Source organism: Monodelphis domestica, chromosome 2 (assembly GCF_027887165.1).
Source record: "Monodelphis domestica isolate mMonDom1 chromosome 2, mMonDom1.pri, whole genome shotgun sequence".
NCBI lineage: Eukaryota > Metazoa > Chordata > Mammalia > Didelphimorphia > Didelphidae > Monodelphis > Monodelphis domestica.
In genome coordinates, this window is record NC_077228.1 from 29,435,022 (window position 1) to 29,448,090 (window position 13,069).

Below are 13,069 nucleotides of genomic sequence, written 5' to 3' on the forward strand. Positions count from 1 at the left end.
GATTTACAATCACCCCTGATGATCATTGGGAGACTAGTCTCCCCATTGATCATTTAACATAATTAATTTGTAATCCTAAATGCACTTCTAACTATAGATATACACGATATTCAAATTTCTAAAAGGAATTAGAATAGTGAGAGAGGAATAGTAAAGAAAAGAAAGCAAAACCAATGTTTTGCTAGGTGCATTGACAGAAAACCAAATTAGGGGCAGTCCCTTTTGGCATAAATGTGTACATTTACAATAAATGTTCAATCAAAGTTCAGTTCAATCAATCATATCCAAAGTTCATTCTTGATCTTCTTGATGAAGTGTAGGTTTTCCGGCATCTTTCTGCAACAGTTCATTCTCTGGATATAAAAGTTTAAAGCTTCTTTCTTGAAGATCTTTTTTCGAACAAAATCAAAATCTTGAATTTTTATAAAAGTACAATCTTAAACAAAAAATCAAAATTCTTGAATTTTTATAAAAATACAATCTCAAACAAAAAATTCAAACTTCAAAAATTCTTAGATTTTAAATTAAAATACAATCTCCCCTGAAGTAGGTGTTAAAAAACATTTAGTTCAACTCAGAATGCAATGTTGAGTTATGGGGGTGTATGAGTCAATTATCAAAAGAAGAGAAAAACAATCAAAAACATAAGGGAAAATTCAAAATAGGTCCTTGTATAGGTCCAATTTAAAGTAATTTCTATCCCACAAGTATGTAGGACAGAATGCAGTAATATTTCACTTAGCCATTCGTAGCCAAGACTACAGGAAGTTGCCATAATATAAGAAGAGAAGAATTAGAATTCTATTTTGATAGGGAAATGCCATTCCCTCGTATGATTTTTTTCTTCATTCTCAGGGATATAAGGAGCTAGCAAGATAGTCAAATTTTGTACTTGTATGAGTACTTCACAGAGAGTGTAGATACAAGGAAGTCCTACGACTTAACGTATGTCAAGCGTCGCACCTCGAGTCTCACATTAGTATTTCCTGTGTGCTCTTTTTTTGGCACTATTCAGATTAAGTCTGTGCTCCTTATTTTTTATCCCATTTTCTGGAATCAGACACGAACATTAATTCCAGTCCTATAATATTTTATCAATAAATGGCAGGTTCCCATAGTTTAAAGCTTTTAGGTATATATTGATATTATAGCAAGAATATATATTAACTTCTATTACTGCAGGAAAAATATTAATATTATGTGTACCTTCAGTACAAAAATGAGAAAAAATCAAATATTCTAATCAAAATAAAGAAAATAAATAATAAAAATAAGGAAAAAAATCAGTAATTCAATGTGTTCTCAAAAAAAAAAACCCAGCATCCGCTTGTCTAAGGATTATTATCTCCAATGCATGCGATAGGTTTCAGTCAATCAGTCTCAGCAGAAGATGCTTTCTTCACATGTGAGCAGTGAATCCAAGAGTCCTTTTCTCCAATCTTTATGGATGTTGGAGTAGTTAACAATATTTGGAATGGTCCTTCCCACGAAGGCTGAGTTGCTCCAGTACACTTGAAATTCTTAATATAAACTTTATCTCCTGGGTTCAGGTCATGCAGAGAAAAGTCTAGTGGTCCAGCTTGTACTGCAGCTCCGGATTCATGAAGTTCATGTAGTTTGTGCTGTAACTCCTGTATATAGGAAGCAATAGTAATATCTCCCCCTAATAGTGAGGTATATGCCGGGGAGAAAGGCTTAGCCTATATAGGTGGATGTCCAAAAAGCATCTCAAATGGTGAAATATGTAAGTCTCCTCTAGGCCTGCTTCTAAGATAAAATAGGACCAGAGGGAGAATTTCAGGCCATTTTAAATGGGTCTCAGTGCATAATTTGCCAATCATAGTTTTAAGTTCTTTGTTCATCCTCTCTACTTGGCCTGAGCTCTGGGGATGATATGGAACATGAAATTTGGGAGTTATTCCCAAGCAAGAATATATCTGATTTAGAACAGAATCAGTAAAATGACTCCCCCTATTGGAATCAATATGTGCTGGCAGGCCAAAAGGAGGAATAATTTCCTGTAAAAGTATCTTTGCAACAAAATCCGCCGTGGCTCGGGTCTCAGGAAATGCTTCCGGCCATCTGGTTAGTTGATCTACAATTACTAGACAAAATTTATAACGTCCAGCCTTTGGCATTGTTATGAAATCTATCTGTAGATGTTCAAAAGGTGTGTAAGCCAGAGGACATCCACCAAAGGCTTTGCCACAAAAGGCATGTTGGTTATATGCCTGGCAGGTAGAGCAGGCTGAACATACTTTAGAGGCTATAGTAGTTATACCAGGGGCTATCCATACTCTCTTGACAGAGTCCATGATGCCCTGGGTGCCAAAATGACCATTTTAATGAATAGATTGGCAAATTTGGTGATAGAAACTTCTAGGGAGCAGGGGTTTTCCTTCAGATGACACCCACACTCCATTAATCTGTTTCGCTTTGAATTTTTGTTTCCATTTTTCCACTTCCTTTTCACTTTAGGAAAGCGGTAAATTTAAATCATTAATAGTTGTTAATGTTAAAATTAATTCAGGACCTTCTATGGCTGCTAGCTTTGCAGCGGCATCTGCTCGATCATTTCCTCTAGAGACAGGGTCAGAGCCACCTGTATGGGCAGAGCAATGAACTACAGCTAGGGCTTTAGGCAGTTTGAGAGCAGAAAGAACTTCATTAATAATTTCTGCATTAGCTATGGATTTTCCAGCTGAGGTTAAGAATCCTCTCTGGAGCCATAACATTCCGACTGAGTGACAAATGTCAAAAGCATATCTAGAATCCATATAAATTGTTGCCTTTTTATCCTTGGCAATTATACAAGCTTGCTTCAGAGCTATGAGTTCTGCTCCTTGAGCACTAATGTTAGAAGGTAGTAAAGCTGACCATTCAGTGGCAAATTCTGAGACTACGGCAGCTCCAGTGTAACGTATGCCATCCCTCATAAAAGAGGAACCATCGGTAAATAAAATCAGATCTGCATTGTCTAAGGGAGTGTCCAAGAGATTATCTCGAGGCTTTTCTGCCATGGACACTAATGTTTCACAATTGTGTAATGGTTCTCCTGAAGTTGGTAAATCTGGAAGCAAGGTGGCAAGGTTAAGAGTAGTACAACGTTTTAAAGTAATGTTTTCACTATTTAATAAGGTTATTTCATATCTTGCAATTCTCTGATCTGAGAATGCCTGTGTTCTATGTTTTATCAATAATGCTTCTATCTCATGTTGGCACATTATTGTTAATGGACATACCAATACTAAATCAACAGTTTTTGTAACTAGTAAGGCTGTAGCAGCTACTCCTCTAAGACGTGGTGCTCCTGCTGCTACTGGGTCTAGTTGAGCATAATAATAAGCAATTGGGCGCTGAGAAGGTCCCAAAGTCTGAGTTAACATGCCAGAAGCTACTCCTCTTTGCTCATGCACATACAAAGTAAATAGCTTGTTGTAATCTGGGATGCCTAGAGCAGGGGCAGACATGATAGCCTTTTTTAGATCTGATAGAGCTGACAGGTGTTCAGGCTCTAATTTGAGGGGTTCAGGAACCGAATCCTTTGTTAATGCTGTAAGGGGTTTAGTAATTTCCCCATAGCAAGGAATCCATTGTCTGCAAAACCCTGTTGCTCCTAAAATTGCTCTCAGCTGTTTCTTAGTGGTAGGAGCACTCAATTTTTGAATATTCTCAATTTGTTTTGGAGAAATATAACGAGCACCTGCAGTCAGGATGAATCCCAAATATTCTACTTTAGGGAGACACCACTGAACTTTATCCTTCGAGATTTTATGTCCTCTTTTGTACAATTCCAAAAGAAGGTGTTTGCTATCTTCTTGACATGTTTTTGCATCTGTTGAAGCCAAGAGTAGATCATCTACATATTTGATTAATTTACTATTTTTAAATGTTATATTGTCTGTGTCTTGGCTCAAAATTTGCTCAAATAAACTCGGACTTTCCACATAACCCTGTGGTAGCCGACTCCATGAATATTGTGAGCCCTTCCAGGTAAAAGCAAAACTATGCCTGGAGTTCTCATGTATAGGTATGGAAAAGAAAGCTGAACACAAGTCTACTACTGTAAAGTATGTAGCTGTGCTAGGAATAGAGGAAATAATAGTATTTATGTTAGAAACTATGGAGTGTCTCTTTATAACGTGATTATTCACTGCCCTCAGATCCTGTACGAATCAAGCTTGCCATTGGGCCCTCTTTTTGTTTTTTTAACTGGCAGGATGGGTGTGTTGTATTCAGATTTGCAAGAGATGATTATTCCCTGTTCTATTAATGAGTTAATAACTGGTGTAATACCCTCAATTGCCTCCTTTGAGAGGGGATACTGAGGGATGGAAGGAGGTGGGCTAGATTTAGATTTTATCTGCACAGGAACAGCAGATTTAAGTAAGCCTACATTGGAAGAAGATGTGGCCCAAAGAGACTCTGGTATATCCTTAGGTATTTCAAAAGTGAAAGGCTCTTTTGCCTCTTGGTTTTCCGAGAGAAGTACAGGGAGTAAATTTAAAGATTCCTCTGGTACTTCCAATGATAAAGAACGTTCTTTATCATCATGATAAAGGGCACCTCGACTATTTTTTGGATGAGCTCCATTTCTTATATTTTGTTGTTGGGTATTATCATTTTCTTGTCATGAACTCTGGCAAATTCTGTACTGGGACAAGAGCAATGGTGCACATGCCCACAAAGGGGGCTCTGAGTACTCCTTCTGGCACCCATACTGTAGGTTCACCACCATGGGCCTAGGCCTTATCATTCTTCTGCCTTGGAACCAATACACAGATTTGCTTCTGAGATGGAAGGTAAAAGTGTTTGTTTGTTTGTTTTTTAAGTACATTAGAAGTATAGAAACAGTTTGTACATGGGCAGTCTTTTGGCCAGGGTGAGGGGGGTGGGGATCAGGGATGGCTGCCTGGAGGAAGTGGCCTTTGAGTTGAATCTTCAAGGATGGGCAAGATGTCAGTAGGCCAAGTTGGGGAGGAGATCATTGGATGGTCAGAGTCCCCTCTGTGCTGTCTTGGGAGCTACTTTAGCTAGGCTGGAAGTGATGGAAACACCAAACAGCTGCTATCTTGGACTTCTGTGGATAAATCCTCCAGCTGTCTGAACCTAAACATCTGAAATTCCTCAAACACCTCCCCTCATATTTAGTTGTAAGGAAACACCTTAAAAATGGATGATTGGGGGAAGGTAGCTGGGTAGCTGGGTTGCTCAGTGGATTGAGAGCTAGGCCTAGAGATGGGAGGTCCTAGGTTCAAATCTGGCCTCAGACACTTCTCAGCTATGTGACCCCGGGTAAGTCACTTGACCCCCATTGCCTAGTCCTTACCACTCTTCTGCTTTGGAGCCAGTACACAGTAAGGGTTTTTAAAAAAAGAAAACGGATGATGGCTTAATGGATTGAATTGAAAGCCAAACAAAACAGACCTCTTACTGTTTTCCACAAGCACTTGAATCATCTGTAATCCAATAGGCAGTTATGCCAGTACTGTCTTGCTGACATTTTGACAAAGTTCTGCCTTTCTAACTATCTCCAGAAAAGGCTGGAGTTAAAAAAAGGGAAGTAGTTTATATCTAGGCCCCAGTTTATAGCTTTGATATCTTTATCATGTGGTAAAAATCCTGATGTTGAGAAATGACCTTCTCTTTTCTCCCCTTCTCAGGGACTTGCCCCAAGACTGGAATTTTCTACTACATCTGTGATTACAGAATGTCTGATCAGTTCAAGGAAGTGTCGAGGAGTCCAGGTAATGAATGGGGCATAGTTACTCTAAAAGCATCTGGGACTTGATGCCTCTGACTGGGGGGGTTTGCTTCTCTTGCTGGCAAATCTCCCACCCCTAATCCGTTTGCATGGTCCCACTTCTGTTATTTAGTTGGATAAATCATTTGTTGGGTTGGCTGACAGCTTGATTAAATTGAATCAAACGTGATTGGAATAAAATCTTCTACTCAGTAGGGGATGGGCTGGAAAGTTTCTTTCTTAGGAATCATCTGGTGACTGCTGTAATGGAAGGGAAAAGTAATAGGAGGAGGAAGGGGTCCTCTTCTCCACTGGAAACCTACAATGTGCAGCTAGCAGGTTTTCCAAAGAAAGGCTAAGAGCTCAATCCTGGAGCTTTAAGGTTTGGAAGATACTTTCTTCTTAACTGTGGGATGCAGGAGCACAGGGGTAGGATCTGAGGATTTAAAGCAGTGGTTCTCAACCTTTCTAATGCCATGATCCCGCAATACAGTTCCTTGTGTTGTGGTGACCCCAAACCAAAAAATTATTTTGGTGGCTACTTCAAAACTGTAATTTTGCTACAGTTATGATTCTGAATATAAATACCTGATATGCATTATGTATTCTCATTGCTACAAATCAAACATAATTTAAGCATAGTGATTAATCACAAAAACAATATTTAATTATATGTTGAGAAATATTAATCCAGCAGGAGGCAGCCTGAGTGCTGGGGCAGGAGGTAAGTCCTGCCTGGAGAGGGGGTCCGCAGAGGCTGCTTTCTTCTTCCTGTCGCCTCCCTCCAGCTCGAGCTGAGGCTTCACTTTGCTGGGGTTACTTGGCTCTGTTATCCGCTCCAGGAGTTATCAGCTCCAGGACTCATTCTTAACCCCTCCAGAGCTAGCACCTGGGTGCTCTCACTGGGTTTCTGTTTGAGTCCAGTCTCCAGGCAACAGGGTAAATCCATCGCCCCTTATAGGGGGAGGGCTGCTGATAGGTAACTAATATTAGTACAATGTGCAGGCAGCAGGGTCCCCGTTCTTTCTGAGATCTTGCTGTAAAGTAGTGCGATTTCTCAGTGGGTATTTCCCGATGGCTTTAGGTGACCCCTGTGTTTTGGTTGTTCGACCCCTGCCGGGGTTGAGAACCGCTGATTTAAAGCTTAAAGGGACACTGGGGATGGTTGAGTCCAAGCCCTTCATTATTATAGTTAGTAGCTAGCTTTTAGAGGATGTTTCATGGCTTATAAAGTGTTTTCAAATATTATCTCAGTTGAGGTGCTGTTACTATCCCTACTTTGCTAATGAGAATATTGAGGCAGATAGGTTATGTGGATTGTTCAGGGCACACAGATGTAAGTGTCTGAAGTAAAATTTGAACTCAGGTTTTCCTGACTCTAGTCCTGATATTCTCTCCCCTGTACCTCCAACTGCCTAATGATATCCTTTTTCTCTTCTTTTTTTTTTTAAAACCAGATCAGGAAAGTAAGGCCCAGAGGAGGTACAATAATTTCCCTAAGGTATCCCAGAGGGGAAGAATCTGATCTGGGATTTGGGAAATGTTTGACAAAAATACAATACAAAATAGGTGATGTTAATTTGTGGCTTTCCGAGTCAACATGGAACCTGTAGGATTTATTTCTATTTGAGTTTGACCTCACTAGCTGTCATGTGGAGGAGGCTTTGGTTTCCTTGGCCCCTGAGGTCAGAACAAAGAGTGTGAGGGAAAACTGCAAAGATTTCAAACAGATTTCAGCTTTCTAGTAACTTGAGCTTCTTCAAAGCTTAGGGAGCTGCCTCAGGAGGCAGACAGTCCTTCATTCTTGGAGATCAGTCAATCACTAGGCATTAATTAAGCACTTACTGTGTGCTAGGCACAATGAGAAGCATGGAGGGTGCAGAGAAAGGCCCAAATCAGGTCCTGCTCTCACGGTGTTCCATCTGATGAGAGGCAACACGCAGACATGTAGGTATGAACAAGATGTAGACAAGATCATTGGAGGCAATCATCAGAAGGAAGGTGCCAGGACCACAGGGAGGGAGGGTGGCAGAAAAGACTTCTCTTCAGAGAAGATAGGATTTTGGCTGAGGCTTGAAGGAAGCCAAGGGAAGTGAGGATGCAGAAATGAGGAGAGAACATTTCAGACAAGGGCAAGGCCAGGGGAAATGCCCATCATTGAGAGATAGAAAGTCTTGTTTGAGGGAACCAGGGGGCCAGTGTCCCTGGTAGAGAGAATAAGGTGTGATGAGACTGGAAAGGTAGGCAGGGGCCAGGCTAGAAAGGATCTTAAAGACCAAACAGAGCATTTTGTAGTCCATCCTGGAGATATTAGGGAGCCAGTGGAGTTTACTGAATGGTGAGAAGTAACATAGTCCCACCTGGGCTTTATGAAAGTCACTTTGACAGCTGAGTGAAGGTGGATTGGAAGGGAAAGAAACTTGTGTAGGGGCAGCTGGGGAGCATAGCCTAGAGTCAGGAAGACCTGGTCTCAGATATTTCTTAGCTGTGTGACCCTGAGTAAGTCACTGAGCCCAGATGCCTAGCGGTTGCTGCTCTTCTGTCTTAGAATGAATATTTAAGATCAATTCTAAGTCAGAAGTAAAGATTTAAAAAGAAAAAAGAGAGACTTGTGATAAGAAGAGCAACAGGCAGGAGATGAGAAGGTCCTGAATCAGGGTGGCGGAAGTGTCATAGGAAGGAAACTGGTAAAATCAACAGGATTTGGTAACTGTTAGGATATGGGAGATGAGAAAGGACGATGCCTGGGTTGGGAGCTTGGGGGACTGGGAGGATGGAGGTCCTCTAGTAATAGTGAAGTTACAAAGAGGGGACTGTCTGGGGGGGGAAGAGAATGAATTCAGTTTTGAACATGTTGAGTTTAAGAAGTCTATGGAATATCCCGTTTGAGCGGTTCAATTGGCAATGGGAAATGTGAACCTGGAGTTTAGAAGGGAGGTAAGGGCTGGATAAGTATATTTGGCAGCCATTGGCATTGAGATGATAATTGAAGGCATGGGGGTTCTGGTGAAAGTGAAAGTGCCAGTGAACTGAAACAGTCTAGAGCAGTGTTGGCAAACCTAGAGATCATGTGCTCAAACTACACCTTCAGGCATCTGTGAGCCCCTCCCCGAATTACCCCAGAGAGCAGAGGGAGGAAGGGCTTGCACTGGGTGACTGGGCAGAGAATTGGGGCATGCAAAGATGTCCTTAGGCACGGTGGAGAAGGGGAACAAAGCAGCCCCCTCTGTGCCACTGGGGTACACATGCCACATCTTCACCCACACAGGTCTAGAGGGAGAAGAGAAGAGGGCCAGTCACAGAGTCCTGGGGTATACTCACCTTCGTTGGTTGTGAGTTGAATGAAGAGAGACTGAGGTAGTGGTCCTTCAGGTAGGAGACCCAGGAGAGAGTAGTGGCATGGAAGGTGGAGGCATTATCTGGGGCTTCTTCCTAAGGTGTGGAAGTTCAAAAAGGGAATTATTATGAATGGGGGGGAATAGAATATGTCTATAAATGTCTAGATTTTGCCTGCAAACATCTATACAAATTAATGATGTTGGGACAGCATTCCTTAAGTTCATTAAGGGTATGTGGTGTGAGGCTACCTTTGGCCAATATGGCCCGAAGTCTTTTCCGCTAGGAAATTTGGAAATTCCTACTTGGAGTTGTTGCTGGAGCCTAAAACATTCTTCCATCCCTGGGAATAGCTAGTTGAGGAGCTGCTTTTCCTGTAGCTGAGCTGGGCTAAGTTTTCCTTTTCCAAATATTCATTTTGTGGCTGGGCAAAAGTCCAAGCCTTCCATCTTCATAGAGGACCTCTTAGAGCTTGTGCCTTGATCACATAGCTTCCAAGAGCCTTTGGTTGCTTCCACACATCTATGGAGGTTTTGAAATCTATTAAAGAATCCCACAGTCTGGAATGCTCTAAGGCTTGGGATTATTTTCATTTTGTGGAGGGGGAACCATAGTTGGAGAGACCAGAGTGGCTAGCTTCTGCTGCCTCCTGTGGGCCTCAGAGCCAAGGCTCCAGACTCCAAGTCAAGTCATTTCACTAATTCTGTTGATCTCAGTAAGGGTGGCCTTAGGCAGTTACTGAAGATGCAGGCATAAGTACAAATGAGCCAGCTAGTGACAGAACTCCTTGTCTAGTGGGGGGAAGGATGAAAAGGGAGATTTCCACAGATAGAACATTGAATAAGCCACACCAATGTCCCCATGTGATGAGGAAGGAAGCACTGGATAAAAGTGACTCCAGGCTCACTAGAGCTTTTGTTAGCAAGTCCTGACCAGAAGGAAAGACTCTGAGTAAGAATCTTGAGATTCCTGGACCCTATGTCTCAGGAAGGTTCCTCACAAAGTTGGCCATAGGCTTATGAACTTGACAGCTTGAGTGATTCTCAGGTGCTCCATTAAGTCCAAGGGTTGTCTTCTGCCTCAGTTCCCCAGAGGTCAAAGTAACAAAAGAGGGAAGGGATACCACCCACCCCCAGGACTTCCTGTACCTTGGACTTTTTTTCCTACTCTCCATCACCATTGTGAGGTGACCCCAGTTTTCTTTTTCTGACTCAGGATAAACTGCTATGCCATGCCAACCCTGCTGAAAGGAACCATGGCCGAATGCAAATGAGGGGGGCAGCAAGACCTTCCAAGAAGAAGTCCAGGTCCCCTGAGAGACACAAGTATTGCGTAAACCCACGGAACTATGAGCAGCCCACCATCTCATCCAAGTGCCATTCTCCATCCCCATACACCAAGAGGCGGATGTGCGAGCTGTCGGAAGACACCAGGCGGCGCTTAGCTCATCTCAACCTGGGACCCTACGAGTTCAAAAAAGACACTGACAAACCTCCGTTTGTCATCAGACATGTATGTGTTCTCTGCACAGCATTTCTCACCTGCACTCTCTTGGGTCTGAATCTTTCTCTGAAAGGTTGTTCCTAAGCTGCTTATCCTGTATTCTGCCCCGTCTATGTAGGCTGCTCCCCTGCCCAGCCATGCTCAGTGGAAAGCCATTAGAGTGAGCACATCTCCTTTGGTCTGCTTTTGTAACTGGCAGAATTCAAGCTCCATTAGTAATGCCATGCTTAGCTCTTCTGTGTGTCCACTCCTTGCCTCCTGACAGAGGGCAGCCTACCCTATCTCTGGAGTAATGACATTAGTATTCATAGGAGCTAAGAAGGACGGGGATAGAAAACTAAGGACTCCTCAGGAAAGGATAATGGAAAGTAAGTTGCCTTTGACAGTATATGTCCCTGGGGTGAGCTCTGAAAGAATAGAGGATCTTTGAAACAAAATGAATTCATGAGGTGCATGGGAGGACCTTGGAGAAGGCTTGAGGTTAGAGTGGAGCTAACAGTCTTCACTACCAGCACATTGAGAAGGAAAGGATGCCTCCCAACAGCTCTGTAGGCTGGGGTCATACTTATATTGCTCTTTCCATTCCACCTTTCCCTAGCTATTAGTCTCTGGGGAATGTTTTAGTGGATGGAGTCCTTGATCCAGGCCAAGAGAATCAGCTCTTTTATACTTCTCTCAATGACACAAAACCTTGTGGTGTGGGGGGTTGGGAAAGATGTGAAGCATAGAAAAGAGAGGTCCCCAACCTTGCTGAGGTTACAGACTGTGGAAATGATGGCCGATGGAAAGGCCATAGAAGGCAGACATGACTGACTCCAGGAGTGATGCACACAGCATTGGTGGAGCCCTCCCCTCATATCCATTCATTTGATCCTCACAACCATCTTGTGAAGTAATCCTTTTATCCTTTAATCAAGTTCATTTTCCCACTCACCACAGAGCTTTTGCCAAACCTTTTCATCCCTTTTTAAACCTCTCATGGTTTCTCTGCCCCCCCAGAACCTTCTTCTGAGAACCTTGGCTTATATTTCATTAAAAAAATTGAGGCTGTTTGCCAAGAGGTCCCTCTTCTCCTCCACCCTATCTTACCTGCTGAGGTGATCCTTCTCCTTGTGAGGACAAACCCCTCCACATGGACAAGTGATCCCATTCCATCCCATATTGCCCAGCAGATTCCTCTCTATCATTTTGCCTTTCTCACTTAATCTTCCATCCTTGTCTACTGACTGCTTCCTTATTTATTGCCCACATTTATTTGCTTGTACCTTCCCCAACCCAATCCCATTCTTAAAAATTCCATACTTGTTCTATATGTCCCGTATCTCTCCTTTTGGCTGAACTCTTCAAAAAGACTTCTTGATTTTTAAGAGTTTCCAAGCTCATTATTTAACCAAAACTGCTCCCTCCAGAGTTACCAATGATCTCTCAATTGCAAGCTATAATGGCCTTTTCTCAACTTTCTTTCTTCTTGTCCTCTGACACTTTTGATCATCCTCTTCAACTCGATACTTCTCTCTGGGTTTCCTTGACATCCTTGACATCCCTCTCTCCTGATTCTCCCCTTACCTGTCTGATTGTTACAGTCTCCTTTGCTAGATGTTCATCTAGCTCTTGCCTTCTAATGGTGAGTGTTGCTCCACTTAGGCCCTCTTCTCTTTTTCTTCTATACAGTTTCACTCGGGGATCTCATTAGCTCCTATAGATTCAGTTGTCATCTCTATGTTGATGATTCTCATATTTATTTATCCTGCCCTAACTTCTCTCCTGACCTCCAAACTCACATCTCCAGCTGCCTATTGGACATCTTAAACTCAAGATGTCCAAAGTGGAGCTCATAATTTTTTCAAATTCACCCCTCTTTAAAATTTTTGTATTATTGTCAAGGGTGACACCATATTTTCAGGCACTCAGATTCAAAACCCAAGTGTCTTCAACTCTTCATTCTCACTCACCTCCCTATATCCAATCTCTTGCCAAGGCCCGTCTTGTTTTACCTTCTCATTATCTCTCATTTGTGTCTGCTTCTTTCCTCTGACATTATTGCCACCAAGTGCAGACTCTCAATACCTCATGCCTGGACTATTGCAGTTGCTTGCTACTTGGTCTTCCTGATCCCGGTCCTGCCTCAAATCCTTCCATTCTGGTCCTTCCTTTACTCAGTTGTCAGACTGCTTTTCCTTAAGTGCAAGTCTGACCAGGCCCTCCTCCCCATTCATTCAGTTCCATTTGTTTTATCTCTCTGCTAGAACGAAATACAAAATCCTCTGTATTTTAAATCTCTTTATTAACTGCTCTCCCTACCTTTCCAGGCTTCTTACACCTTACTCCCCTCTAAATATTCTGGGATCCAGTTACACTGGCCTCCCTGATTTTCCATCAACAAGACACTATTTCCTGACTCTGGGTATTTTCACTGACTACCCTCCATAAATGTAGTTCTCAGCTTATTCCTGCCTCCTGGCTTAACTCATTTCCTTCAAGTTGCCT

At 42.4% G+C, this 13,069-nt stretch overlaps 1 protein-coding gene across 1 annotated transcript in view; it reads left to right on the plus strand.

The window, feature by feature from the left end:
* The window catches only part of SPATA6 (spermatogenesis associated 6), a 141,185-nt gene that overhangs the window by 61,601 nt on the left and 66,515 nt on the right, over positions 1-13,069 (plus strand). Inside the window, exons 7-8 of the mRNA XM_007480209.3 lie at positions 5,664-5,747; positions 10,295-10,591. Of these exons, the coding sequence (XP_007480271.1) occupies positions 5,664-5,747; positions 10,295-10,591 (381 nt within the window). The remainder of the gene's footprint in view (positions 1-5,663; positions 5,748-10,294; positions 10,592-13,069) is intronic.